This window comes from Zosterops lateralis (genome assembly GCF_965231275.1).
Source record: "Zosterops lateralis genome assembly, chromosome: Z".
Classification (NCBI taxonomy): domain Eukaryota; kingdom Metazoa; phylum Chordata; class Aves; order Passeriformes; family Zosteropidae; genus Zosterops; species Zosterops lateralis.
Genome location: NC_139800.1, coordinates 13,898,330 through 13,925,333, shown reverse-complemented (window position 1 = coordinate 13,925,333; position 27,004 = coordinate 13,898,330). Strand labels below are relative to the sequence as shown.

Sequence of the window (27,004 nt, the reverse complement as noted above, 5' to 3'; positions counted from 1 at the left end):
TTTCTTGACAGTAGCTAGTATGGAGCTATGGTTTGGATTTGTGCTGGAAACTGTTGATAACACAGGGGTGTTTTATCTGTCACTAGGCAATGCTCACAGGTTTAAGGTCTTTTCTGCTCTTCATCCCACCTCACCAGCAAGGAGGCTGGGGGGCATAGGAAGGTGGGAGGGGAAAGAGCTGCCACAGCTGACCACAGGCATTCCAAGTGTTTGGTGGTTGTCTTCCCAAGCCACGGTTACATGCACTGGAGCTCTGCTTTCCTGGGGTTGACTCAACCTGCCTGCTGATGGGAAGTGGTGAATGCATTCCTTGTTTTGCTTTGCTTGCATGAGCAGTTTTTACTTTCCCTATTAAACTGTCTTCCGTCTCAACCCTCGAGATTTCTCACTTTTCCTATTCCCTCCCCCATTCCGCGAGTGGCAGAGTGAGTGAATGGCTGGGCAGGGCTCAGTTGCTGACTGGGGTTAAAGCACATCCAAACCTGAACTACAACAAAACCTTGCAAATTAAAGACTAAAAATATGAAGGTATGAAAATGCATCTCAAAATCTATAGCTAACTGCCACAGTTTTTTATTGCCTGTGAAAGTAAATTAACTGTACATTTTTACAGCTTTAGAAAAGTTGAGTCCTATATTTTAAGTAAACCTTTCTGTTCTCAATTATTTGTATGCAATCACAGGCTATAGTATGCTGACAGTTTTTTAAAATGTACTTGCCTCTTAAAATAGTCAAAATAGAACTTTTATAAAAAGAACTATTACAAAGATGCATCAGCATGCTAATTTTTGTAACACTTGATAAGATCAAATTTTATGGTGTGCTTGTTTTTCAAAAAACAGGTCTAAGGTACTCAAAGAAACTGATAATTTGTAGTCATCAGCCTATTCTGAGCACTGTTTAATCACCTCCACAGGACCCTTAATTGTACTTAATGGCATATAATGCTCAAGACTATTTTTCACAGCATTCTAAGACGGAAAGGGCAGCACTGTCTGCTTTAACATACAATTTGTTAATAATCAGATTTAGCAGTTCTTTCTTTTTAATGCTTCCGAAACAACAAATGAAATGTGCTACTCTATAAAACTACAACTTACTTGGAAGAGCTGCACATAAAGTGAGCAGAGAGAAAGGCCAAAAATCTAGTTCAAAGCTGAGCAATCTGAAGGCTTCATTCCTGAGTGCAGCAGTGGCACTTTGAGCAGCAGCAGCCGAGGCGAGGGCTGCATTTCCCAGCACGGGCAGCACCTGAGCGGACCAGGAGCCGCTCCTCCTGCTCAGGCATCTCTCGGCTGCCATCTCCTGGGTAGGCGCCTCATCAAACAACCCCCTTCCTCCCCCGCCCGTCATCCCGTGACAATCCAGCAGTTACTGTTTTCATCGTGTGCATCAGCCTGAGCTTCTCTTGAGAACAGAGCACAATGCTCAAAATCAGGAAAGGAAACTCTTAAAATCAATCAGTGCTGGTAAATGGATGTTCGGCCAGACAAAGGGGTGGATCAGTGTATTCAAATTTTGCCAGCCAAGACTAAGGCATCTTTTCAGAAGGACAAATTATCGCTCTGAAGACATGCACTTCCCTTCCACAGACAGCCCTCATCTGGCAGACCTCTACACGAATACCATGGTGATTCTCTGGATCCCACTTGTTTCTGGGATCATCTCTCTGTACCACAGCCTCAACACAGCTGGTCTCGTGGAGAGGTAGGATTACCCTTCCCTATGGACAAGGAAGAGAAATGGCTGGACTCATTCCAGAAAGCAGGGTCTTCCTTGTAGATGGACAGATCTTCAGCTGTCTATCAGCCCACTCATAGGACCTCACCACAACACAGAGTAGCCCTCATCCAGCACTGTAGTTCTGCACAGGAACTGTGCTGTGTGGACAGCAGGACAAGCACAGCCACATCTTTTCCTAATACCAGCTGGGAGTCATCCCCTCGCCTGGCAATTTGGAGACAGTTTTGGGTCACTTCAGACACAGCTTAAGCATTTATCTTAGAACACAGTAATCTGTCCTCTTATAATACTGCCCTAGCAGAGAGGGTACCCCTACAGAGGGAGACAGAACACTGAGTTCAGAGCATGGACTTAAATTTCAGTGAGATACATTTTACCTCTAATTAGCACACCATCCCTCCCAGAGACATTTCCATTTCGCTTTTACATGCCAGCTGAAGAACCCAAAGTTACACAAGACTGATATATCATTGTTCCAGAACAAAGCAGTACTTGCCTCATGCACAGCTAGGGACAAAAAATGACATTTCATTGTCTTTACCATGGCAGCATACACACATTGTAACACTCAGCTGTGACTCAGTACAACATCTCTTCCATTCATTGTTCCTGGTCACTGTGGGGAAGTACACAATTATTCTTTCTTCTTTTCTGCACCCTCCTTCCCAGCTGCATTGCTGATGGGGAAGGTGCACTTAAGGTCACCCTGAAGAAATCTTGCAGGAGATTGCAGCACTAGAATGGCACTAAAGAGACACTGCTGCAACTCAGGAATTGTCCTGGATCATGGGGTCCCAAGTAGAATTTAACTGATTTAAATACTACTGTTTTTCTGTATCAGAGCACAGCACTAGTACGGAAGCACTGCATAAGTTTTACTTCATTCATAAACTATCTACTGAAGAACAAAAATTTCACATTTATTCTTGTGAAATTAATACACTAATTAGTTGCATGGTAACAGCAAACACGGACATGGAAAAATGAACACCAAGTATGAAAAAGTTCATATGTTTCTTTCTCTTCTAAAGTGAAAAATAATTCTTTCACAGAACAAGTGATTGTGCTTAGTACTCTGTACAATTCCTGGTAAAAATGACATTCAAACAGCAGAGGGCTTCTCTCCAACCTCCAAAACAAAAGAAAACTCAGTCTTCTACTTGACCAGCTCTGCCTAGATAATAGGGCCCACATGTTTTGTACAGTGTGTATCTGTAAGTGCACAAGGAGCAGCTGCTGTCGTGCAGAGGAAGAACTGACTTCCACTGAGGAAAATGAATCAATATGTTAATAAGCACAGTTTAACTGTTTCTGCTGGAAGCTGTATGTTTCCTTACAATTTGCTTAATTCAGATACAGTAAGTATTAAACGTTATTAAAATCCCTGTGGGGAAAAAAGATCATTACCTACTTTCCTCATTCTGTGCAGCTATAAGTCATTAATAGATTTTTGCTGCAGACACGATAAAATGGAATGTACAGCTGAGGCTTCACTAGTGTGTGATATAATGATTACAAAATCAAAGACTGGTTTGTGTTGGAAGAGACCTTACAGATCATCTAGTCACAACCATCCTGCCATAGGCTGGGACAACTTCCACTAGAGCTCCAGCCTGGCCTGGACAGGGATTTCCAGGGATGGGGTGTCCACAGCTTCTCTGGGCAACCTGTGCCAGTTGCCTCACCACCCTCACAGTAAAGAATTTCTCTCTTAATATCTGATATAAACCTTCCCTCATTTCAGCTTAAAGGCATTGCCCCTGGTCCTACCACTACATGTTGTTGTGAAAATTCCCCCTCCAAACTTCTTTTAAGTCCCCTTTAAGTACTGCAATGTGTAAGGTTTCCCTGGAGACTTCTGCAAGCTGAACAACCCCAGCTCTCAGCCTGTCTTCATAGGAGAGGTGTTCTAATCTTCTGATAAACTCAGGGGTCCTTCTCTGGACTCACTTCACCAAAATTACATCCTTCTTGCACTGGGGACTCCAATGGGATGCAGTGCTCCATAGGGGTCTCCTGAGGGTACAGCAGAGGAGCAGAAGCAAACCCTTTGACCTGCCAGCCTCTCTGCTTTTGATGCAACCCAGGACAGAGGCAGCTTTCCAGGCCATAAGTGCACACTGCCAGCTCATATTGAGCTTTTTGTTCACACACACCCTCAAGTGTTTCTCCCCAGGGCTACTCTTGATTCATTCTCCCTCCAGTTTGTATTTGTGTTTGGGATTGCCCTGACTCAGGAGCATGACCTTGCACCTGGATTATAAATAACTATATATGATATAGGAACATATATATATAAGCAACTGAGCAAACAATTTTGCTTTACCTTATCTCCCTTTGCTTGTTTCTACCTTGTCTACCCTGATAATAGTGACTAGATAAAACTGCCTCTCAACACTAGCAGAAATGCCATATACAATGGGACCTGAAACTCTTAGCATCTAAATACTACCACGGCACAGTAAAATAACAAAGTGACCTTGCTTGGACAGGTAACTTATTATTTCCAGTGAAACCCAGGCATATTATGTCTGTTCATTTAACTAGTTTCCAAAACAGTAACAAGAGAAAAACTGCATTAAGATTAAATCTTAAACGTGAATATAAATGCATATATGAATTGCAGTAAGTTCAATAAACCCCTTTTCTTTAAAAAACTATTCCACTTGATGACTTTAAATCCCTACAATGTAAATCCAATTACTGAAACTAATTACGCTAGAGTTGTGTATTTGTAATAATAGCTGGTTTGGGTTTTTTTTTTTTTCCCTGCAGTACCACACAACTTAACAACTCAAAAGTCACCTTCAAAATTTTGTCTAGAGATCATTAAGTAGTTACAGGTTGGTGTGTTATTGCTAAGGCAATTTTTGGGTTTTTTTGGTAAGAATATTAGCTTTAACTCTGAATCAATCTCTATCCATATTTTTTTAATGCAATGGACTTGTAATATCAGCTGCATAGTAAAAATAGTTTTGCGAGACAGAGCTACTGGAACATAAGCACTACTAAAAAGTTAATAACTCTGGGGTATAGTTTGCATTTTCTTCTCTGTCTGTACTAATAGTTAATCTACTAAAATAGTTAATCTACTTCAAGTAGCTTTCATTTTACAAGAATGTCAAAATAGTATAAAGCTTGCAAACTAAGTCTGCAGTCATACAAAATTAAAACTCTCTAAACTTTAAGATTAAAAAAAATGCAGTTGCCCTGTGGTGACCTCTCATGCAGACAGAGAACACAGACTATCAAGGTAAAAGCATTAAAACAGTATTTATCACACAGTAGTCTAAACACCTTGCAACAAAGAATTTTAGGGAAGATTCTTTTAAAAACTGACTGCATGTCAAAATGCACAAAAAGGCAATTCCAAAGGAGAGTCAAGAACACCTAAAATCCCTAATTAATCCTCAGTTATTTCACTCAGTCCAAACTAAATTATTGAGACTGAAACATATGTTAGAACTGTTTAGAAACATAGAAATTCTCTGTAAAAACTCAAAGGTAAATATGCTCATTAGGAAGAGTAACACTTTATTTTTAAAAGAATACAATTATTTTTCTGAATTTGCCCAAAAGCATTCCTTGTTTTCTTTCCAAGAATATTCATCCTCATAAATCTCCTGTAATATAAAAAAAAAAAAAAAAAAAAAAAAAAAAAAAGAGAGAAATGTTGTGAGTCTGCTACATACAGCTACAAACCAGGCCAAATAACCCAGTAGCCATCCCACTACTATTTACTGATCACAACAGGACTGCACAGCACTTGGCTGGCAGGCAGAAGAGAGGACAGCACCCTTAGAACTTAGACTTGGCTGAACCTCAGGCTGATCCCCACTGGATTTGAAAGGGCCCACCTAAGCTGAAGACAATTCAACAAAGAGTTCTGGAAGAAATTACATAATTGCTGTAGAGCACACAGCACTCATGCAGCTAGATTAACCTACTATACCATCATTTTGAGATGAGAATTTGCACGTAACAAAATGTCAATATTAAAATAAAAATCACATTAATACACTAAATACACAACTAATATATCCTAAGACAGCTGCAGTCCAGTCCTAAACAGCAAATTCTGAGTTCCTGATTATTCATTCTGAGAGAACCTCCATCTCCTCAAGGAGGTATCTGAGAAGTGGAGTAATGCAGAGAATATCACGGTTAACCACATGTCAGGTTCTGCCAGGGAGAGAAGGCAGAGATAATGCTCATTACTTGTATGCAACACTGAGGTATATAATGAGGCTCTTTCTAGACTTGGGCTCGTTTCTCCACACACTGTTATGTACCTACACTAGCTTTGGGACTTCTGCTAATCCCTTCATTGTGTGTTGCTGCTTAGTGCTTTGTGCCTTCTCCTGGCCACAGCGACGAGACGAAAAGAGAAAGGCAAGACATGCTTCTTTTACTTGCAAACTGCAATGCTGTTCAAAGCAAAGCTGACTCAAATTCTTCCACGAGCCTGTGCAGAACTGACTTTTGCTACTCAAAAGAGGAAAGCTCAGGCCTCCTTCGCTTTCACCCTAGGCTGGCTTCAGTATAGAGGATCTAGATGGGAGAACCTTCTAGATGCTGTACCTGCCACATTTGGGCCTGGATGTATAAGAGGAAACTCTCTGATGCTAGACACTGACAACTCATCAGGAACAGCTGCTGCCCATAATGCTGCTTAGGCAGCCCAGAGGTCTAAAGACTAGCATAGGCCTAAATCTGATTTTGTCTCCAGACATACCTTTTTCCATATTGGGACAGATGCTTTTAAGGTATTGATGCAGTACATTACAGCTTCAAGGGATTCTGCTCTGTGTGGAGAGGAGACTGCAATAATTACACTTGCTTCAGTTATTGGAACCACACTAGGGCGAGAAGAGAAAAAACAGCAGCTTTAGCTAACACTTAACATCAAGAGCACCCAAAAGCTGTGGCCATGTCACGTCAGTATTCTGGCCACATGCTCTCCTGACTCATTCATACTGAGCAAGTGTCAAACCACATCCAAAAGATTATACACTTTTTAAAAGAAAGAAAACCACAACCAAAACCAGTACCAGATGTTAGAATTCCACACTTTAGAATAAATAAATAAATAAATAAATAATAATAAGACATAGGCTTTTTTCTTCCATTCTTTCTTCTTTTAAAATTAAGCCTATGGAATTAAGAGGGGGGAATTGTTAACTTGTAACAATGCATAGGAAACTCACTGGAAACTGGCTTAATAATGAACAATAACAAGTTAGAATAGCCAGTTCTTATCTAAAAACATAAGAAATCATCTCAGTTTGCACAAGAATTTGTGAAAGAAGAAATTAAGTGCCTCTCACTATGCAGATTTTGCAATGAAACCAAATTCTTTATGAATTCTGATTTTAGATTCTGAAGTTTCCTACTTGGTGTGTTGTATTAAATTTAACAGAAACATAAGGTTCTGTGTTTCTCCTTGAAATTGTAGCATTCCCAAAATCTGCCTCCCAGTCTTCCCTCTACAGTAAGACTCCTTCAGCATAGTACCTAGGAAGAAATCTCAGCCTAAATGCTTTGAGCTGCCCCCATGACAGCCACCCTATTTTGACTATAGAGGAAATCTAGAGGAAACTACTCCTCAGGCCCTGTATCTTTACAATCACATTCCAAGTTCCTTCAGAATTTCTGCAAAATCTGCTAGTTTCAGCAAGACATCTTCCCTGAATTGGGAAGGCCCAAGAGTACATTGGACACTAGTATTAAAGGAAAATGTTTATCCAAGACTCAAGGAACAACAGGAGGTTCTCCCTCAAGCATGGCTGACAATTACTATGCCCCACAGCCCAGGCTTTCAGACTTTTTGTAGCATAAATAGACTTAAATCTGACAATAAGAACGTTCTGCAGCCCCTCAATAGGAGAGAGAAGAAAAAAAAATAAAGGGCTGCCAACTTCACACCTTTTAAAATTAAAGAACAAAATAAACCAAGAGCCTCCCCTTCCCTGGAGTAAAGTATCTCCCCACTTTCAAAACACCACATCAGCATCAAAGATCCTGCCAGGCTAAGTGTGGACTCCAGCAATAAACTACCAATAAACACCTTTTTGAAAACAAAATTTTTGAAACTTAGCTCCAGAGCAAGAGCTTGATCCTGCAGCCAGCTTTGCTGCACTGTAGTCTAACACTCCTGCAAGTTCTGCAACTCTATAAGCACAGCCATGCACCAGACAAGGACTGGCACTCCAGTTGCAGAAGAATAGGGTCTGGACATACATACCCAAGTCTATGGTGTACTGCAATATGTTTGACTGAAGGCCATTTCTGTCTAACATTTCTGCAGATTTTCTTTATTTCAGTCTCAGCCATTGAAGTATATGCTTCATATTCTAAGTGAATCACTTTTTTTCCTTCAAAATTATTTCTTGTAGTACCTAAACAAAAATGATTTATCAACTAAATGCACTGAGTAAATGAATACATATTGTATCTTTATAATACACATTATATATTATATTAATACAGAGTAAAAAACCAGGATCTCTTGCTATGGTCAAGGTCAGCACTGTGCAAATATAAACAATCTCCCCTAGTCATGGCTGCATAATGAAATTATTTGAACAAGATAAATCTTTACTATAAAAGGAATAATTTAGTTTACACTGCAGCCCATAATGCCCAAGGCTGGGACATCTTCTGTGGTAACTGCTAAGGTGCTATAATGGCATTTGCCCATGTAATTTTTAAATGCCCAGTATTTATGGACCTAGTAGCACTCAGATTTAAGCACAAAGCAGTTTCATATGTGTGCCATGTACATTAAGCACAGGACAGAGCTACCAGCCTGACATTCAATAGCCCATTGGTAGAACAGTACTTCATTTTCAAGTAAGACATGAGTTACAGGACCTCACATACAGGAGGTCATGTGATTGGCATACCCACAATATTCCATTTCCCACCCTGAACAAGTTGTATGCCAGGGGACAGGAGAATAGCTCCCAGGCAGTTCTGTACACCAGAACTCTGCTGTTCTGTTCAGTCCTACCATAGCCATACCAGCCAGAAAGCTTCCCACCACTTTAGCCCAAGGCAGCTATCTAAGAGCTGCCATGGTCTTGCTCCAATAATTCAGAACCTGTTTGCTAAACATCCCGGGCTCAGACCAGGAACTGATTTGAGTACTACAAGTCTGGGATATGGACAACCTAAGTTCCATTTGTTAGACTATTAACATATCCAGAGATTTAGCTCATAAATATTAAACTCACCAATGAACAGAGACACTGCCCCACAGTATGGTGAAACAACCAGCTCTGACACTTCATCTACAGAGAGCTTTTCACACTTGAGCTTGATAAAATCTTTTGGCACATCTTCACTTTCTTCCATATCACACTAGAAAAATTGAAACCAAACAGACTCTGTTGTTGTTCCTCAAGATACAAGCATCAGCCAACTGCTTTTTATCCAGTGCTGATGCCCCAATTTATGCACAACACTGGCACTATCCATGTGCCCAAGAGGCTAGTCTACATGCAAAATTCACTTCTCAGCAGCCTCGCTTAGAGAACTGCAAATAACAAGCAATGACTTGGTTTTATTGCATACATAGTTCCTTCTGATAGGAAAGCCTGGTACAGTTGGGATGAAACTATAATTAACCTAAGGCCCTGGTTTAACAGAACGTTCAACCAGCACAGACCACTGAGTAGTGCTGGTAAATCTGTGGTTGTATTATCAGTCCCTCCTACTTACCTTATCAAATCAAACAGTTTAAAACACAGGTTTCTGATAAACATGGATTAGAGGTCTAATCCTAAAGTTGAGTATGCTCTCCAGGACATTCAGGGCTTTATACTATCAGTTTATTACAGATACACAGGAGACAATTCTAATTTTCCTGAGTAGAAACCAGCCATCAGATCACCTAAGAATGAGGAGTGTTTTGATCAGCAGCAATGCACTGCTGCACTGAATAGATGGACTGGCACTTGAAAGCAGGCAAAGAAATGAAGCTATTCTAAGGACACCTTTTTAACAGTGACAAACTAACAAAATTTCTAAGCAGCAGTCAATTATTTTAACTACATTATCTTTTCTGTTAAAAACTGGCAGGGAATTTTTCATTATTATCTTATTTAGATATGCCAAGTTTCCATTGGTAGGAAGAAACAACCAGGAAAGAGGAACAAGACCTAAAACCCAGATTCAAAGCAGTGCCTGACCTCTCTGGCAAGTGTCTTCCATTTACTGCATACGTGTTAATCATTTACTGGTGCACTCCCTTATAGCTTCTGCTCAGCACAACTGCATTCTCCAGACAGAAACACAAGTTGGGCTCTCCCAAAAGAGTACTGGGGTGAAGGGAGAGAACTGCAATCACATCTTCAGACCTAAACATGGAAAGGTTCTTGTAACATCACACAGAATTCATGAGGTATTTTAGCACAGGATTACACTCCACAGGAAACCAGGTAATAAGTGATACCTACCTAACAGGTTCAGCCCCCACTAATTGGTGGGATGATGGCAACCTCGTCTCCAGGCTGCAGGACCAGAAGCTGATCTCCAAGATGCACGTACTCCTGCCGAACAGCGAATATCACTTGATCCCGGATGACAGCAAGCCTGGGGCGGGGGGGGGGGGGTTGGACAGAGCACAAATAGGTTTCCAAACAATGTTTGCATTTAATCATGAGATTTCATTGAACAACAAACTGGTGCACAGTCTAGGGCAGCTGAGGTAAAAACCACTGAGACTTACACAACTCTGCTTCCCAGGCACTGTCAAAAATACAACGAACGCCCACCTCCTAATATTGGATTTTCCTGTAGTGGCTAAGAAGAAACAAGACTAGTGTAATTTTCAGGAATCAGGATTGGATTCTTCATAGGCCTATGTCAGAACAAACCAATGCATACCAGACCCACTTCAGAAGCTTACAATAAAAAAGTTGGTAACTCAAGAGGCAGCAACCCTCCAGTTTGGGATTAGAAGGAAATACTGTCTTGATGCAGTCTGATTGGACTGGAGCAGTTTTCTTACACATCAAGGAACATTGTGGCATGCTGTTCATGAGATCTCATGAAGATTTAGTGGTCAGAGAGACGCTCTTATGTATTCTCAGACTTTGTGAAGCATTGGGCCTTTTGCACCTACAGGTCTGAAATCTGCTATTGATAAGGAGTGGCCACAGAACCAAGAGAGCAAATGTGATGTGTCTTCTGGCAGATCTTCTCTAATTTTTTATGTGACATATTGCTGTGAGATACTATGATATTAGGACATTATGAGGCAGGAAATGACTAAGTGCAATTACATAGCAAGCATGAGGGCCATAGCACTAAGACAGTAGAAAACAGAATAGCATTTTACATCAGAGGGTGCAGGCATGATAGGAGTTCTTGTTTGAGACTACAAAATCTGGCACAGCTATCTCAACTGTATTGCCTAGAAACAAGTAAGCAGACCAAAAGAGTACAAGTAAAAATCATCTTGTTTTCTACCAGCCAGATAGACAAAAGTAGTCAAGGCACAGACTAAGCAAAACACAGTAGCACTGATTCAGAGAACAGACTGAAGGGAGGAATTATATGAAAGCAAAGCAGCCACTAAAGAACTGTGCACAACCATGAAACTGAAGTGCCCATTAGAAGGATGGGCTCTAAATAAAGTCCCTTGCAAGCTAATTAGTTGGAGAAAAAGGGTAGAACAGAAAAGCACTGTCAAGTACGCTCAAGCTGCAATTTGAATATCCATTAGCAATGTGAATAGAAGTCTGTGGTCAATGCCCTACAATTATATTGAGTTTTTCCAGAAAAGCTAGGAACAGAAGCATTTTTCAAGAAGGCCGCTGTGAAGTAACTGCAAATGCAAATTGTACTGCCCCAAGTCATTATTCATACAAGGACAAAGCTGACAAATTATGGCAAAATGACCAATGGTGCTGCTGCTGCTTCTGACAAAGACAAAAAGGCTGCGAAGTAAAATATACACATTCTCTACTGCCTCTTGCACCCAAACACACTTTATTTCAACTCTCTGTGAGGAAAAGGTCCCTGATTCGGCATTTTGTGGAGTTTCTCACTTGGAAACAGAAATCAATGTTAAATAGTTCATTTTTTTTCACAGTGTTTCAGAGTATTTTACTAAAGAAAGGTTGTGCCTCAATGAAGACTTGGACACCTAAGTGCAAAGTTCTGGAAATTCCAGAGCACTGAGCACTAAATACTGAGGACCACAACCTCTCTTATACCTTAGGTTCATTTAACCCCCTTCCATCCTTCCAAAATGGTATTGCACCTCGGTCCAGCAGGCTCATTCTTGACAGGAGTGAGCACCTTCTCACAGCTTTAAACAGAGGGGATGTTTCTGTCCCCTGCCCAAGGCCTGCCCAAGAGCACCAATGCTGCAGAGGCCCTTACAGCACACAGGACCAGACTCCTTATGAAATACAACCAGCAGTGTGGTGTGGGTCTTTTCAGAGCACTGAAATGGCTCTACATATTTGCTGTGTCAGGGCTGAGTGGCTGAAAACCTGTGGGGGCTTCAGTTCTCCTCCTGACCTGCCTTGCAGAGCATGCCATAGGCTCAAACCAATGGCTTACAGTACAGTCAATCACAGAATCAATTAAGTTTGAAAAGCACTCTGAGATCATCAAGTTCAACCTATGACTGAAAATCACCATGTCAACTAGACCATGGCACAAAGTCCAGTCTTTCCTTAAAAATTTTCAAGGACACAGACTCCACCACCTCCCTGGGCAGCCCATTCCAATGTCTAAGCATCCTTTCAATGAAGAACTTCCTCCTGATGTCTAACCTAAACAATTGGAAACACATGCATATTATAATTTATTTCTTATTTATTGTCCTGCCTGTGCTTGGTCCCTTCTTCTGACATCTCACCTTCTCCACGAACTAATAACATGGCAGTTTTCAGGTTACCACACCACAGGCCTCCTGGGCAATGGGCCAGGTGTACCTCTCAGGCCCAGTTTTGGGTACATCTCCTGCACCTGGGCTTTGCTTGTGTCTACATACAACACCTCCAGCTGCGCAAAACACAAAACACTCGGTGCAGGTTACCAAAAGAAGGTAACACCACTGGTTTTGTGCTGTCAAAGTACTGCTGTGTGTTCCAGCTCAGTGTTAAACACCGAATTTGTATTAAAAATTTAAAAAAAAAATTAAAAAAATATATTTTAAAAAATCCAACCAGGTTTTTTTGTGCACCTCAAGGGTAACTTGCTGCATACCTGGGGTGGACCTTGACGATCTCCTCCCAGAGCTGCAGAGAGGTGATCTCCCGTGGCACGGAGAGGGTCTCGCAGCGCAGCCCCGCCAGCTCCGCGCTCCGGGCGAAATACAGCACCGAGACCTGCCCGGGAACACACAGCGCTCAGGCCGCGGGGCCTGCCCACAGCACCGCACCGGCACCGCCACCAGAGCGCCAAGAAAAGCTTCCCCAGGCTCTTCCCGGTGCCGATGGGCCCTGCCGCGGCTGTCAGTACAGCGGGGGAACGGCGGGGAAGGCGGGGGGCGGCGAGTGACCGCGGATGGGAGCCCCCGCCGCCGCCCAGGCCGCTCCCGCTGCCCGCCGGGACCGGGGCCGGCAGGGACCCTGAGGCCGTGCCCGGCACCGACCGAGCCTCGGGCCGCACGGGTCCCGGGGTCTCCGGCAGGTCCCACCTACCTGGCAGCGCATGGAGCCGCCGTCCCGGGGCTAGCTGCCCTCCGCCGCGGGCCCACGGCAGCGCCTGCGCCCCGGCCCGCACCGCCCCTTGCGGCCTGGCCTGGCCGGGCCCGCTCCGGGGCGGATTCTCCGGGGAGCCCCGCGGGCGGCGGCATTGCAGGTGTTCGCTAACATTACGCGTCCGCAGCCTTTCCCGTGTTAAACATCTGCTAAATACACACAGGACAGGTATAGCCGGCGTGTAAAAGCCACGGGGCCGTTTCAGTGCTGGCACAGGGTTTCGGGGTTAGGGCCTGTTTCCCCTCTGGCTGCAGTCACTGAGGATGGAAGGACAGCAGCATGGAGAGTGCTGGCTCTCACCGGGGAGGGGACAGTGACACGGAGTGTGTGGAAAGTGCTGCCGAGAGACCCACAGCAGCTGTTCCACACGGCGTAACTGCGCCAGGACTATTCCTTGTGGGTGGCTGGGGTTGTTTCTGTAGTGTTTGTGCGGTGACACTGGTAATGGGGACACTCCTCACAACAGTAATGGGGGGCTCCTCCCGGCAAACAGGCCAGGGGCAAGTCCACGGTCGTTACCAGTGTGCAGAAAATCATCTTGCCAAAGGCCAGTGTCCACAAACGAGACTGTTTGCAAAGACCAACTTTACTCCCTTGCTAGGGAGATCCCATGGGGGCATACCCACCTAGGGTCTCTAGTTTTTAGCAAACACAGGCTGCATTTATTCTAAACGCCCTCCTACTTTTCCCATTGGGTGAGGTACTATGGAGATAAAACCTTTCGGATTTGCATACTACGTATCTCCCCTCCAACATGCACCCTCACACTCATCCTTCCAGAACCTGACTGGCTCTTTCAGGTTATCTAGTGGTTTGTAAAGACACGCACACCCATTTGTCTTATCATGAGTGTCACTGAGCTTATGGTCAGTAATTGCGATTTGGGCTGGTGGTCATTGAATTGTTAAGGTTGGGAAGGACCTCTGAGATCATTGAGTCCAATTGTTACTCCAGCACTACTGTTCACCACTAGACCATATCCCCGGGTGCCACATCCACAGTTCTTTTTGAGCCCTTCCAGGGCCAGTGATTCCACCACTTTCCTAAACAGCCTGTTCCAATGCCTAATCAATCTTTCAATTACGTAATTGTTCCTCATATCCAAACTAAACTTCCTCTGGTACAACTCGAGGCCATTTGCACTTGTCCTGTTGCTTGTTACTTGGGAGAAGAGACTGACCCCCACCTGACCACAACCTCCTTTCAGGCATTTTTAGGAAAGATAAGGTCACCCGTGAGCCTCCTTTTCTCCAGGCTAAACAATCCCAGCTCCCTCAGCTGTTCTTCACAGGACTTGTTCTCCACATCTCTCACCAGCTCTGTTGCCCTTCTCTGGACAAGAACATCAATCCTTCAATGCTTGCTGGATGCAATACTGTCAGTTAAAAGAAAACAAAACAAACAAACAAAACCACTCAACTAAAAAGATGGCTGAGAAAGGAAGGCTGAGAAAGGAAGCAGGCCTTTCTGCATAATAATTCTTGCCTCTGAGTTACAAACACAATGAAAGTTAGTGATTGCATTTTCCAAAGAGTGTGTGATAGAAATACAGTCATTTCTGCAGAGCAATTGTATTGTTGTATTGCACCAGTTATCCAGTACATTGTGTCTTAATCCTCTGCTGTGAGGAACAAATAAGTTACTTTTTAAAACTGTGTTCTTTTGTGAATGATTAACTAGTGTTACAAATTGAACTCTCCTAAACACAGCATGTGTCAAGTGAATAATTGCTTTCTTTTTTCTCTGGGCTGAGTAATTTTGGATCTATACATTTTAAATGGAACAGAACACTTTGATATGGTGTGTATGACCCAGCCAGTAGCTAGCAAGTGGCTGGCACATTTTTCCCATGCAAAAGGTGTACATAGACGTTCTTAGAGTGAAGTGGGGGAGTACTGGCCTCAGCTGGAGAAAATTAGCCTCTCAGCCCAGAAAGCTGTGAGCTTTGAAGTATTTGTCTGTACATTTTAGGTTAAGACAACTATGAAATAAAGAGAGAGGGCTTACTGGCAGTGAATTTCTGGGTTTTCTTTCTTTGAGCTCCAAGAAATAACTCACCTAAACCAGTTCTTGGATATTTTTCAAAGGACGGATCAGTCTTCAGCTCTGCATTGTGTGATTTAGTTAAAGGCAAATTATGCCTAGAAAGCAGAGAAATAGAGTATAATTTGTGACTCTTATGATATATTAACTATGTTCTAGAACAGCTAAGAAGTAGCTAAAAGTTCTTAATCAAAACCAGGAATTAAGATGAGGTGTCGTATTAGTGGCCAAAACTAAATTCTCCCTAAATACCTTTTTATTCTGGAAGTCTTACCTTCCAGGAACATCAGCCTCAGCAAGAGGTGAGACAACTACACTGCTTGGTTTGCAAGAGTGAGTTTTATTCAGATTGATTTTGTTTGGTTGATTCTTTGGCTTGTTTGGTAGTTTTTGGGGGAGAGTATGGATATCTACATAAGATTAAATTAGAGATAATTTTATAGCTCTGAAGGAGATATGTTAGTCCTGTAGAAACCAGGATTCAAAACTATCCATAATTATATAGACTAGCTCTATATCATATAGATGTTATCATATATTAAAATATTTCCTGTTCTGTATCCTTCTTTCCAGCACCATTTTCTTCTTGAAGCTTTTGGGTTGGAATATGGGTGTCTGCAATGTATAACATCTACTTCTGTTACTTATTGAGTCCATTCTTTTCAATTAAATCTTGTCATAAGCAATGGGGGCTTTGCTGTAGCAGAAAGGTGTGTATGTATTCTCCCACACCAATATGTACATTAGCCATAATATTGTATATGTACATTTTTCAGAGTGTATTTCTTTCAGATATCTTCAATTTCAAAAAAGTTATGTTGTGAAGTCTTCCAAAACAGATATTTCCCATCCACTTTCCAACTTCTCTTTGTTTTAATAATGTTTAATACTGAAAAAGTGCAAATTTTCCTGAATGTGTGGGATTTCCTTACAGTACCCAAATAGCAGCCTTAAGAAGCTCAGTTCTAAGGAATCATAGATGGGGATGTTTTTCCTACTCATTTATTTCTTACTTACCATCAGCAAACTTGGAACACTTAGATGTAGCTGGAGTATACCCAGACTATGCTCACAGTCTAAAGAACTGGTTCTGCATGTGATGTTGAATGTCTGCATGTGATGTTGAGTAGAGAGAACCACAGTGAAGTCAGCAATACTTAAGTGTGTACACTAGTCTGTCTGCTAGTCCTAAGCTAACTTTGTAAGGCCTTACTACAAGAATTCGTATAAAATATGACTGGGAAAACCAAAGAGGGATGAACTGGAGACATATTGTTAATCTTTAATTCTTCTTACCAATGATTTACCTAATATCTGCAGAAAAACTGCAGAAAAAAGTCTCTCTAGGACTGTACAAGATTGTGATTGTCTAATTTCTAGCAGATTTTCCATTTCCTTTTGTTTTCATTTTAGACATTTTCTCAGGACTGTTTGGTATAAATCATAAGTTGCTGCTCAGAAGTTCAGATTTATACTTGGGAAATCTTCAGAGAATGTTTTTTATTCCAGTTTTCTTGTTGTGAAGAATTTAGGCCATGTCAATGGCAGACCTGACTGCTCTCTTTTTTTGTGATGTTGATGCATAAGACTTTATGTAGAAAAACAGAGAAAATTCCTTTCATTCAAGCTTCCTGAAATAACTAGGGAAAATAGAAATTATCACTCATGACATGGAATAACCCTTCATTACCTCATGCACCCTTCATATTCCTTGGGTAACCACCCAATTCTAAAGTCATTATAGCATTAAATCTTTGCCACTGAGTTCATTTGGAGAAAAAAAAAAAAAAAAAAAAAAAAAAAAAAAAAAAAAAAAAAAAAAAAAACCAACCCCAAAAGCCATTTGGAATAATCTACAAGGATCCAGAAGTCAGGCAGATGTAGGAGACATGTCACTGTGAATTCCACTACTGCCACTGAATTCAGGTCTGAGTTTGTCCTCATGCATGTCAACACTGGTCATAATCTGGAAAACATCTTTCTATTTTGGATGGAAGGAGAGCTGTTCCTTGAGTTTCCGTAGTGGAATGGAGAGAAAAACTTGAAAATATGAGTCTGTCTGAGGCACTGTGACCTCTAGGATTCCTGTGTGTGAGGTATATGTGGCCGTTTGACCAATGTATTTAACATTCCCCTTGGCACTCTTTGAAATTGTCTATTACAAAACAGATGGTGCAGTAGTTACTTTTTGAAGGGCTAGAAGAGCATGACTACATCTGGAATTAATCTTTAGCTCCCTAAACCAATAGATCACCCAGTTTTAAGAGGGCCTTCTAATATAATTGCATTGCACAAGTACAGAGAAAGAATACACAGCTTTAAGGCAGAGTATAAGCAGTCCGGAACTATAATTCATAGGCACACAAGTCTTTCTGTTCAACTGTCTTATTTATGGGCAAGTCTTTTCTACAAGAATTTATTTTTATTGAGCAACAGCAGTAAGTAATGTGTAACTTCTTCAGTGAGATTTAAAAAATCCACAAATTTTCAGGGTTTGTATTAAATATTTTTCTGTTGGCAACTATAGTATTCTTGGAGAGATTACTTCTTTTATTTTTATACTGTCATTTGCCCAAAAAGGTAGCTCAAGGTTGTATTAAACTAGAATGCACACCATCATCATTCAAATAAAGCCAGTTATGGAGTTTTTTATGATTATTAATTTGTACAACACATGCTCTGCAGAATGATGGGAAAGGGCATTAGGGCATTCAGGATTGATGCTAGGCTAGAAGACTATTTCTGCAGATTTCAATGCCAAAGGAAAGTGCAAGTTAACCCATAGAACCACGTATTTGGAAGTGCCTTGAACTGAATTGCCTGAATAAGACTTGATCTGGATTATCTAAATATTTAATATATTAAATATGTTATTTGTCTTGGAAAAAAAAAGAATTGTATTGTCAAAAATGCACTACTTCCTGCAAAGGTCTTGAATTTCTGTAACCAAGTGGTTATAGGACAAGGAGTTTGGAATACTGGAAAATTAGATATCTGAAATATTGTTTAAAAAGATAAAATAGCTCTTATTTGTAGTATTTCTGTGGGTTTGTATGTCTTTCTTTTGTAAAGCACTGAAAACAGGGAGACATAAAAGGCTGGCAGATAAATAATACATTGTTGGTTTACATTCCCAGGTTACATTGTTGGCACTCTAATTATCATAATGTGTAAGAATTTGAAACACTGTACAAAGTAAGAAGCATTTTACAATATCAGTTTTCCTGAAGGAAATGGAATTCCCTGGGAACTACTCAGATCTGTGGGTGACAGATAAAAATGAAGAAAACTTCTACCAGTTCATAACTTGTAATGTCAAATTACAGATTGCAGTTACCTTGCCTTTCCATTCTTTATAATCATTGTAGCTGCTTTACTTAGCTTGAAAGGGGAAGTTTTGCTTAAGTTTTTACTTACTATTTTTTCAGATTAGTGTTTCAGTTCAATATCTTTATTGCAAGTCAGTGTCTTTAGCTGCCACTGGGGGCACGCACAGCTCAATTGTGACAGAATATTCTGCAAATGGCAGTCTGTCTTAGGTTTAGATTCTGGCTATATGACATGGTGATTCTTTAGATATCTGTTAAGTATTGTAGAAGGTTTGCCTTCAATCTTTTCCTTACATTTAACATGTAAATATTATATAGCTGGTTCTGTAGAATGCTGCACAACATGATTAATTCTACGCTTAGAGTTTAATATTTTCAAGTAATAGAGTTAAAAATGCATACGGCTTTATGAGGACTCCAAAGGAGCAGTTACACAGTAAACCATAAGAGTATACCTGCTCTGGCCCTAGCAGGGGGTGGGCTGCAGCTTGCATCCTGCCTGCTGTCATACCTGCCTACTTGCCACCCACAGGATCCCTGCTGACAGTCTTTAGATGTTCATCATCACACAGTCCATGTATAAAATTGAATTAATATTCTTAATTGAAGGGTTCTATGCTTTTCACTCACTTGTTTTGCACACTTCCAGGACACCACGCCTAGATCTTGACTGATAATATCTTCCAATGAGGGTGATCAGAAAGGAATTATTTCCACCAGCCCATATGTCCTGGTCATATTCAACTACTCTGTGACGGCTGACAACTGGAATGCTTCCTTTGTAAATAGGAAAGTAATTTCTTCAAAAATATTATATTCCATTGAAATTTTTCCAAACCCTGGGAAAAGGTTCTCTAATTAGTTCTGAAAGCCAGTCACTTGATACTTTTACATTTTGGTATGAATCCGTGGGGCTTTCGGAGGGAGAGAGATTGTGGTTCTGCAGATAAGAATGAGTTCAGTTTTAAAATTTCAATTTTAAAATTTACATTATGAGCTAATGCTGTATACTGGCATCCAGGTAGCAAATTCTGCTTACAGTTAAGTAAATGACATTGCCTATACTGCAAGTGGATAATGAAAGATCCTTAAACCATCTGTCCAAATTCTTATGTGCAAATCTGAGATGTTAAAGTTTCTATGGCTTTGTTTTGACTAAAAGTTTCATTTTCTATTATATATAATGGCACACTTATCCACATGAGGGCACCAGCTGACATCTTATTCTTAGACCAGTGTGAAATCTGTTTCTGAAAAGAACATGTTTATCAATGGTCATTCCATCTTTACAGAGCTGGAGTAAAGATTAAGCTGTTAAATGTAACAGTTCTCCAATTTTAGGAATTTTTTCAATTCTTAAGGCAGCAATGTTTTCACTTTCCCTAAACTACATACAGCAGGAATCTTGGAATATACTTCAATCACATGGAGATGTGGAGATGTTAAGTTTTTAAAAGAAATAAAATTATTTTTTTATTTGGCTATATAATAGAATCTCAGGGAACATTCATTAAAATTGGTAAACTTTATTATTACTTAGCTTTGGAAACAGAACAAACATCCTGAGGTTTTACTTTCATTTTTATTAAACCCACAATATGCAGTCAACACCCATTCCATTTGTAGGCAAGCATACAATCAAGTTATTTTTAGTATTTAATTTTTATATGTAATAAAGGTTATACAATCTTAAAAAAATGCAAAGAGTAATTGATACTGTTCTCTGGCTTAGGCTGAGGATCCAAGATCAAGTTTGTCCACTTCCTTTCCCTGCTGGATATTAAGAACATTGACCAATGTACAGTACAGAACAATCTCATTTCCTCTCCCATCTCCTAAAGTGTCAGGCAATCAAGACCACAAAGGCTTGGGGCTCTCCTCAAGGACCAGCAGACTGCATGCTTGTCAGGAGGATGTATCAGTCTGTTACCTACTTAGGGAAGGGTACCCAAGTAGTCTGCAGGGTTATTTGATAGAGAGGGGCACACACAACATGAAGAGATGTAAAGGTTTCTTTGAAACCTATCTGACAGCTTTTTGAAGGAAAGAAGAACTTTCTTTTTCTTTTAAAGTCAGGGACTTCAAAAATGCTTTAGAGCACATTCACAAAAAGTTTTAGCTTAGTGAGGGTAATCTTTCTAGACTCTGTGGAAACCCATAGGGTTCTCCAAAGAATGATTTTGAAGAAATTATCTTCTTCTCTTGGTTTCCCCTGGCCAAGCCTCTTTCTCCATTGACTGTTGGCATGAACTGGAGAAACTGGGGTTTTGGGGCTGATCTTGTTCCTGGAGAATATACTCCCCTGGTGACAGAGAAACAAAGCACCATTTTTTAGATATTTAGGTTATCATGGTAAAAAAGAGTTCTCTGAGTGGAGTGGAGAAAGCCTAGAAAAATTTTTTCTCAGCAGAAAGCTCACGGGGCTGGAAAATATCAGAAAAGGTGTTAAATTATTCTCAGTCTTTATTGAAGTACAGATACAAACACAAGCATGTTTTGTAGCATGAGAAGTAACCTGAGCATTAGAACACGTACAAAAAAATTGAAAAAATGTGAACCTACTGCAAATCCTAATGCAAAATGTTGACTTAATAGCCTATTAAAAAAAAAAAAAAAAAAAAAAAAAAAAAAAAAAAAAAAAAAAGCGCACCAGTAAGTGTTTCAAGTGTTACAATAGAAGAGGCTCTACTTGATCCATAAAATATCTGATCAGATATCTAGAAGTCTGGATTAGCTGAATATATATTCATTATCTGAAAAACCTGATGCCTTGGGAACACCAGAAGATTTTTAAGATTCTGGATAACTTTTAGCATAAGTCAGACCTCAGTTTAGCTCAATGTAGCTGATAATACAGGAGAAAAAGTTCTATGTCCTTAGAGAAGGTGACAAATATAATGATGCATAAGAGAGGACCTGAGATTTTGGCATGCACACTGAGCCAATGGGAATAAGGCGGGAAATGTAGCTTTGTTGCTGAGTAAAACACTGAGAGGGTTAGTCACCTGAGCACTATGGGAGTGTTCATACCTGAGGGAAACTGTAAAGCTGATAACACTCTGTGTGCCAGGATTTCTGGCACATGTGAGTCACAGCCTCTTGCATCTAAGTAGTACAAACAACTTGGAGAAACTTTCAAAGTCATTGCAGGAACAGGTAAAAGATGAAAAACAAAAGCCTAAACTGAAGCTGTAGCACAGAGCAGTAGCAACTCTGGTTAGAGTAGCAGTGATTTCTGTAGGAAACTTCTGAGTGGGGTCTATCAGAAAGGATGGGAGTAGTGTGATCTACTTTTAGCTGTCCAGTGTAATGAGCCTTAATTTGTTGCCTAGGTTTTTCTTGTAGTTGATTAAGAGATAGAGACATCTTCAGATAGTGGTTCAGGTCTTTTATACCAATATAACTTTGATACTTATCCTGGGTAAGATATCTGCTGTCTAGAGGCAACTATACTGTTTCACTGACTGTAGAAGGATCATCTGGGACTAGATTAGATACAAAACTTTTATACAGCTAAAGTTAAGTGAAATTGTCCCATCAATTTCTAAGTGGTGGTGTGCATTTATAACTTGTGTCTGAGTAATGGTGTCTTTTGCATAGAATCATAGAATCATTAAGTTTGGAAGATACCTCTCAGACCATGAAGTCCAATCATTAACCCTATAGAGATATTTTCACCACTGAGCCATGTCCCTAAGTGCCATATCTAGACATTGGATGGTTAACCTCATCTCCTTATCTAACTAGGTGTGACACACTTGTAGATGAGGGAAAGGCTGTAGAGGTTAATCAACCAGGACCTGCCTGCTACATGGCTTGTAATTCTATATAAGAAACTGATAATAGTTGACTTGTCTCATATTTGGTATGTGGAGACCTAGGTGCTAAAAGTAACACACAAACAATGACACCAGTGTGGCACTGGAGAAAGCGGTGATGTAGACTGGAGTCCAGATGTGTGAAGGCTTTGAAGACACAGGCATCCTTGTACTGGGAAGTGGTAACTCTGGAAAAAATTTGGAAGTAATGACAGGAATCTTGTGTGGTGCTTTCCTTGACTCCTCTCTCTTATAATAATAAGTATTCAGTGAGAGCACAGATCTTTCTGTGAACTTAAGAGCTCCTCTTCCTTGCATATCAATACCCAAATAAGAGTAAGTTGGTTCAAATTGATCATTTCCCAAACTGCATCCAACTGTGCTAACAAGGTTCTCTGATACAGGACCTAAATTTCCTAAAAGGCTCCTGATTTTCCAGTGACATATTTGAAATAATGAATAATATAAAAATTAATGGAAAAAACCAAAACAGAACAGTATATTTATTAAAAGAGTAATCTTTCCATAAGCAAAAACACTAACATGTTTTCCATGGATTAACTCAGATGATTTACCAGATGTCTCTACCACGTAGATCACATAGTGGTATGATTGGTAAAGACATTTCAGTGAACTATGGTAATGGCAACTTTTATCAAACTGCCAGCTAAAACAAACATTTCCTAGTATAAATTGTATTTAAGTATCTAAGTAGAATTACAATGCTCTGCTACCTTTCTCTCCCTCTCTTTTTTTTTTAATTTTTTTTAATTTTTTTTTCTTTTTTTTTTTTTTTTTTCTTTTCAATTAGGAGACTGTCCCGTTGTTTCTTCCCCAGCAAAGTCTCAAGGCAGACTTTTGACCTCCACTTCCTCAGTCTGGACTTCCTCTGTACTCCTCAGATTTTTACTTTTCATTAATATTTAAGTAGTTGTATTTAATAAATATATACACTGACACGGACCTGAAACCTCTTTTTCCAGGCAGCAGCAGGACCTGAACATATTTGCTTCTGGCTGGTGTTTGCTCTGAAGGACAGATGGCAGTAACCCTTTTTTCCCTGCCTTTGCAATGAGTGTAGATCTGCTACAGAATATTTCAAGAGTGTGCCAAAAATGCTACCTGTAGCAGCTTTAGAGAAGCTTACTCTGTACTCATGTACAGCAGCTTTATAGGGCTCTGGAACTGCAAACCCTGCTCTTTTGTAGAGACCTGGTGACCCTCAGTCAAATCCTGCAGGACTAATACTAGCGGCAAGTAAATAGTGATTAAATTAAAATAACGTCTCTCTGCCTTTCCAAGGGTGAAACTACTACCAAATTTCAGATTTTTCCTTGCTGGCTAGAATTTACAGCTCATCTTAAGAATAATTTTGTCACTTCTTCTTAAGCCTATGCATCTAAACAGCAAGAAGTAAAAACAGCAAAAATCTGAAGCATACCATGTCTGCTTAAGGTATGCAACTCTGTGGGCTTGAGTTTCACACACCTTTGTGTGCTTTCTGCAATGAGGACATTTAATGACACTTTTGAAGAATTTGCACTTACAAGTCTTTTCAAAATTCAGAATACTCTGAAAGTATTGCAGATAACCAGCTAGCATAGCAAAAAAAAAAGAGAAAGTATTGCAGATAACCTTTTTTTTTTTTTTTTTTGATAATGCGCAGATACACTTCATTCAGTCTGATGCTAATGCCTGATATTAAAAGACTAACAAAAGTATTTGTTGCCCGAGTAGATACTCTCTAACACAGAGTAGATACATATGTAGCATTTTTAATTCTGTGAGTGCTTCTGGTTGGTGTGGCCAGCCTCAGGATCAGATGTGGTAACAGATGAAAGATGTGTAGCCTCAGCCAAAAAACACTCTGCAAAGAAATTGTATCAGTTCACTATGCAGCTGCATGGACATTGATGCCAACTCGGGAGAGAAGGTATGGGTAGGAACTAGCAGTTGGAAAGTTTAATCATTTATTTCATCAGCATATGCCAAAATAAACTGCTCATGGGTCTAACTAAGGGTTGCCAATATAACAATGATATGTAAGTAGAAACTCACTACTGATAAAGTCTTTTGTTAGTCTTCCATAAATTTAAGCATAGAAAACTGAACCCAGATTTAAAGAGAACTCCAGACGTCTGATACCAGAATGTAATCATTCTCGCAAAATTAAATTCAAAGAAGAAACAGGTCAGAAATTTGTGCATGAAGATAGGCATGCTGTTGTCAAATAAATGAAAGTTTAAATTAATGAAGTTGAGTGCTTTTCATTTTGCTGTCCATGCACATCATCCACTGCCCTATACAGCAGGAATGAGGTTGCTGGTAGCTCCAAGACACAGACCATGATTTTGTTCAGACCTAGGATTGGTTCCTGAAAAGAAAAATGGCCCTATATTTTGAGAATAACTCTAGACTCTGATTGATTTGTCAAATTAAAGACTCAAAAGTGGTTAGCTAAACTAAAAAAAAAAAAAATTTGAAGTTACAATCAGAAATTGCTAGAATATTAAGTAAGCTCCTAGCATTACAGCAAGGCCTATGGATTCCTCAACTAATCTGGAATAAAGCTTTCTCTGTAAAATTAAACTCTCCAAAGTAGAAAATGATATGGAATTTCCTTTGGGCTTAGTACTCAGGTCTCAGACCTGGGAAATAAATGTGATCTGTAACAAACCTAATAGGAGCTCAAATGCTACACAGCCTCCTCTAGTGACCCCAAGGTAATCATTCCTTTCCTCAGTGCTTCTGTTGCTACATCTTGAGAATTCTTCTCAGGACTGAGGGGAAGATGTTGGGTTTTTTTAGACAGCACCTCCTAAGTTCCCATCTCATTTGCACACAGCACTGACATTTGACCAATTTAAAATTATTCATGTGCAGCTGTAGCCTCTTTATTACTAGGACTGAATAATGCACATAGTTATCCAAACATAAATTAAAATGGTTAGTGGAAGCCTGTATCTTATATGCCTATGTTTTTTACTTGAGAGATTTCTTTTGGATTCAGATAGAGATAGAATGGAGATGTTTGTTTGGGTTTTTTTTTTTTCAAAAAGTTGTTACTCAGTTTAGTGATGCTTTTTCATTATAGCAAGATGAGTAGGAGTTTTTAGTTAAAAGACTTGAGTTTGTAATCCAGTATACATTTGACAAGTCATATAATGTGCATGAGCAGCAGTGGTTTGTAAATCACTTCTACTATGTTCTGTATTTTTCACTCTGTTGATATGTGTCAATCCTTCAATTGTAGACTCTCTTGACATGTCAGAGATTGTGAAACTGAAAGTAACAGGGCAAAGATTAAATTCTGTTATTTCTGATCAGTCTCAATATTATTTATACCTTCTGTACCTGCTTCAGCCTGTCACGATTTCCTTTAATACAGCACAGATAAAGAAAATGTAATATTTTATGCAAAACACAGCACCACTTCAGCAACACATGAAAACTGTGAAAAATTTTCACCTTGCCTTTGTATGTTGCTGATTGAGATTTGTCTTCTGTATCTTCCAACAAAAGATTTTTTTTTTCTTTTTTCTTTTTTTTTCTTTTTTTTTCCCCTTTTGCTTCTTATGTGTGGATTGGGCAAATTATAGCGCATTGGTTTGGGCAGCTATGAAGGAAAATTAATGTTCCCACATTCAAAGGCCAACAGTTGAAAGAGCTGTATATAGATGAGCCATATATTACCATCACATGAATGAGACAGAACAACACTGTCAAGAAATGTGGGAAAGGAAAAGTAGAATATCTTTTTTTCTAAGACTTGACCACTGTTTCTACATTTTCATCTTGGAACTTCTTCAGTTCTGCTTGACCACTACTGGCTTGACCACTAATAACATTCTATTGTTAAAGTCAGAGTACTGGTACTTCAGAGATTTTACTACGGTTTAGTAAATGCAGAAGAAAGTGTCACAGCTATAGTTATAAGCATGTATAGGGGAAAAATAGTGTAAATTATTAAGTACACATTGTATGTCATTCTCTAGGAGCTAAAGTACAGTAACAACCTTTAAAACTATGATATTTCCCAGACTATGAGTTTTCACAGCAGTGCTACACCAAGAGGAAAATTTAAATATCATCCAGTAAAATGATGCAACTAAGTATCCTTTTTAAGGCCAGTTTGTTTAATTTCACTGTCATGCAGACTAAAGCAGCCTAGATCACTATAATCTTAACACTCAAATACACGTCAAGATGGAAAGAGGGCACAACAGCACAAAAATCCTAACAGAACCTGTTAACATTCATGGAGGGTGTGATACTAAGGGGTACTACATACATATATATATATGTGTGTGTGTGTATATATATATTTTTTTTTTATATATAGGAGAAA

The 27,004-nt window shown here is 39.9% G+C and overlaps 2 protein-coding genes across 2 annotated transcripts; both read right to left on the bottom strand.

The window, feature by feature from the left end:
• Nucleotides 1-5,260: 5,260 nt before the first annotated feature.
• LOC310922961 (molybdopterin synthase catalytic subunit) lies at nt 5,261-9,099 on the bottom strand (the record flags this gene model as incomplete). The annotated part of the gene is made up of 4 exons (XM_083883990.1): nt 5,261-5,366; nt 6,479-6,602; nt 7,988-8,141; nt 8,979-9,099. 4 exons carry the CDS (start codon nt 9,097-9,099, stop codon nt 5,298-5,300), a joined length of 468 nt encoding a protein of 155 aa, XP_083740116.1. The 3' UTR covers nt 5,261-5,297.
• Nucleotides 9,100-10,211: 1,112 nt separating this feature from the next.
• LOC310922962 (molybdopterin synthase sulfur carrier subunit-like) lies at nt 10,212-13,480 on the bottom strand (the record flags this gene model as incomplete). Its single annotated transcript, XM_083883991.1, has 3 exons — nt 13,407-13,480; nt 12,970-13,091; nt 10,212-10,338 (listed from the first exon to the last, which is right to left on the bottom strand). Exons 1-3 carry the CDS (start codon nt 13,416-13,418, stop codon nt 10,212-10,214), a joined length of 261 nt encoding a protein of 86 aa, XP_083740117.1. The 5' UTR covers nt 13,419-13,480.
• Between the last annotated feature and the right edge of the window lie 13,524 nt (nt 13,481-27,004).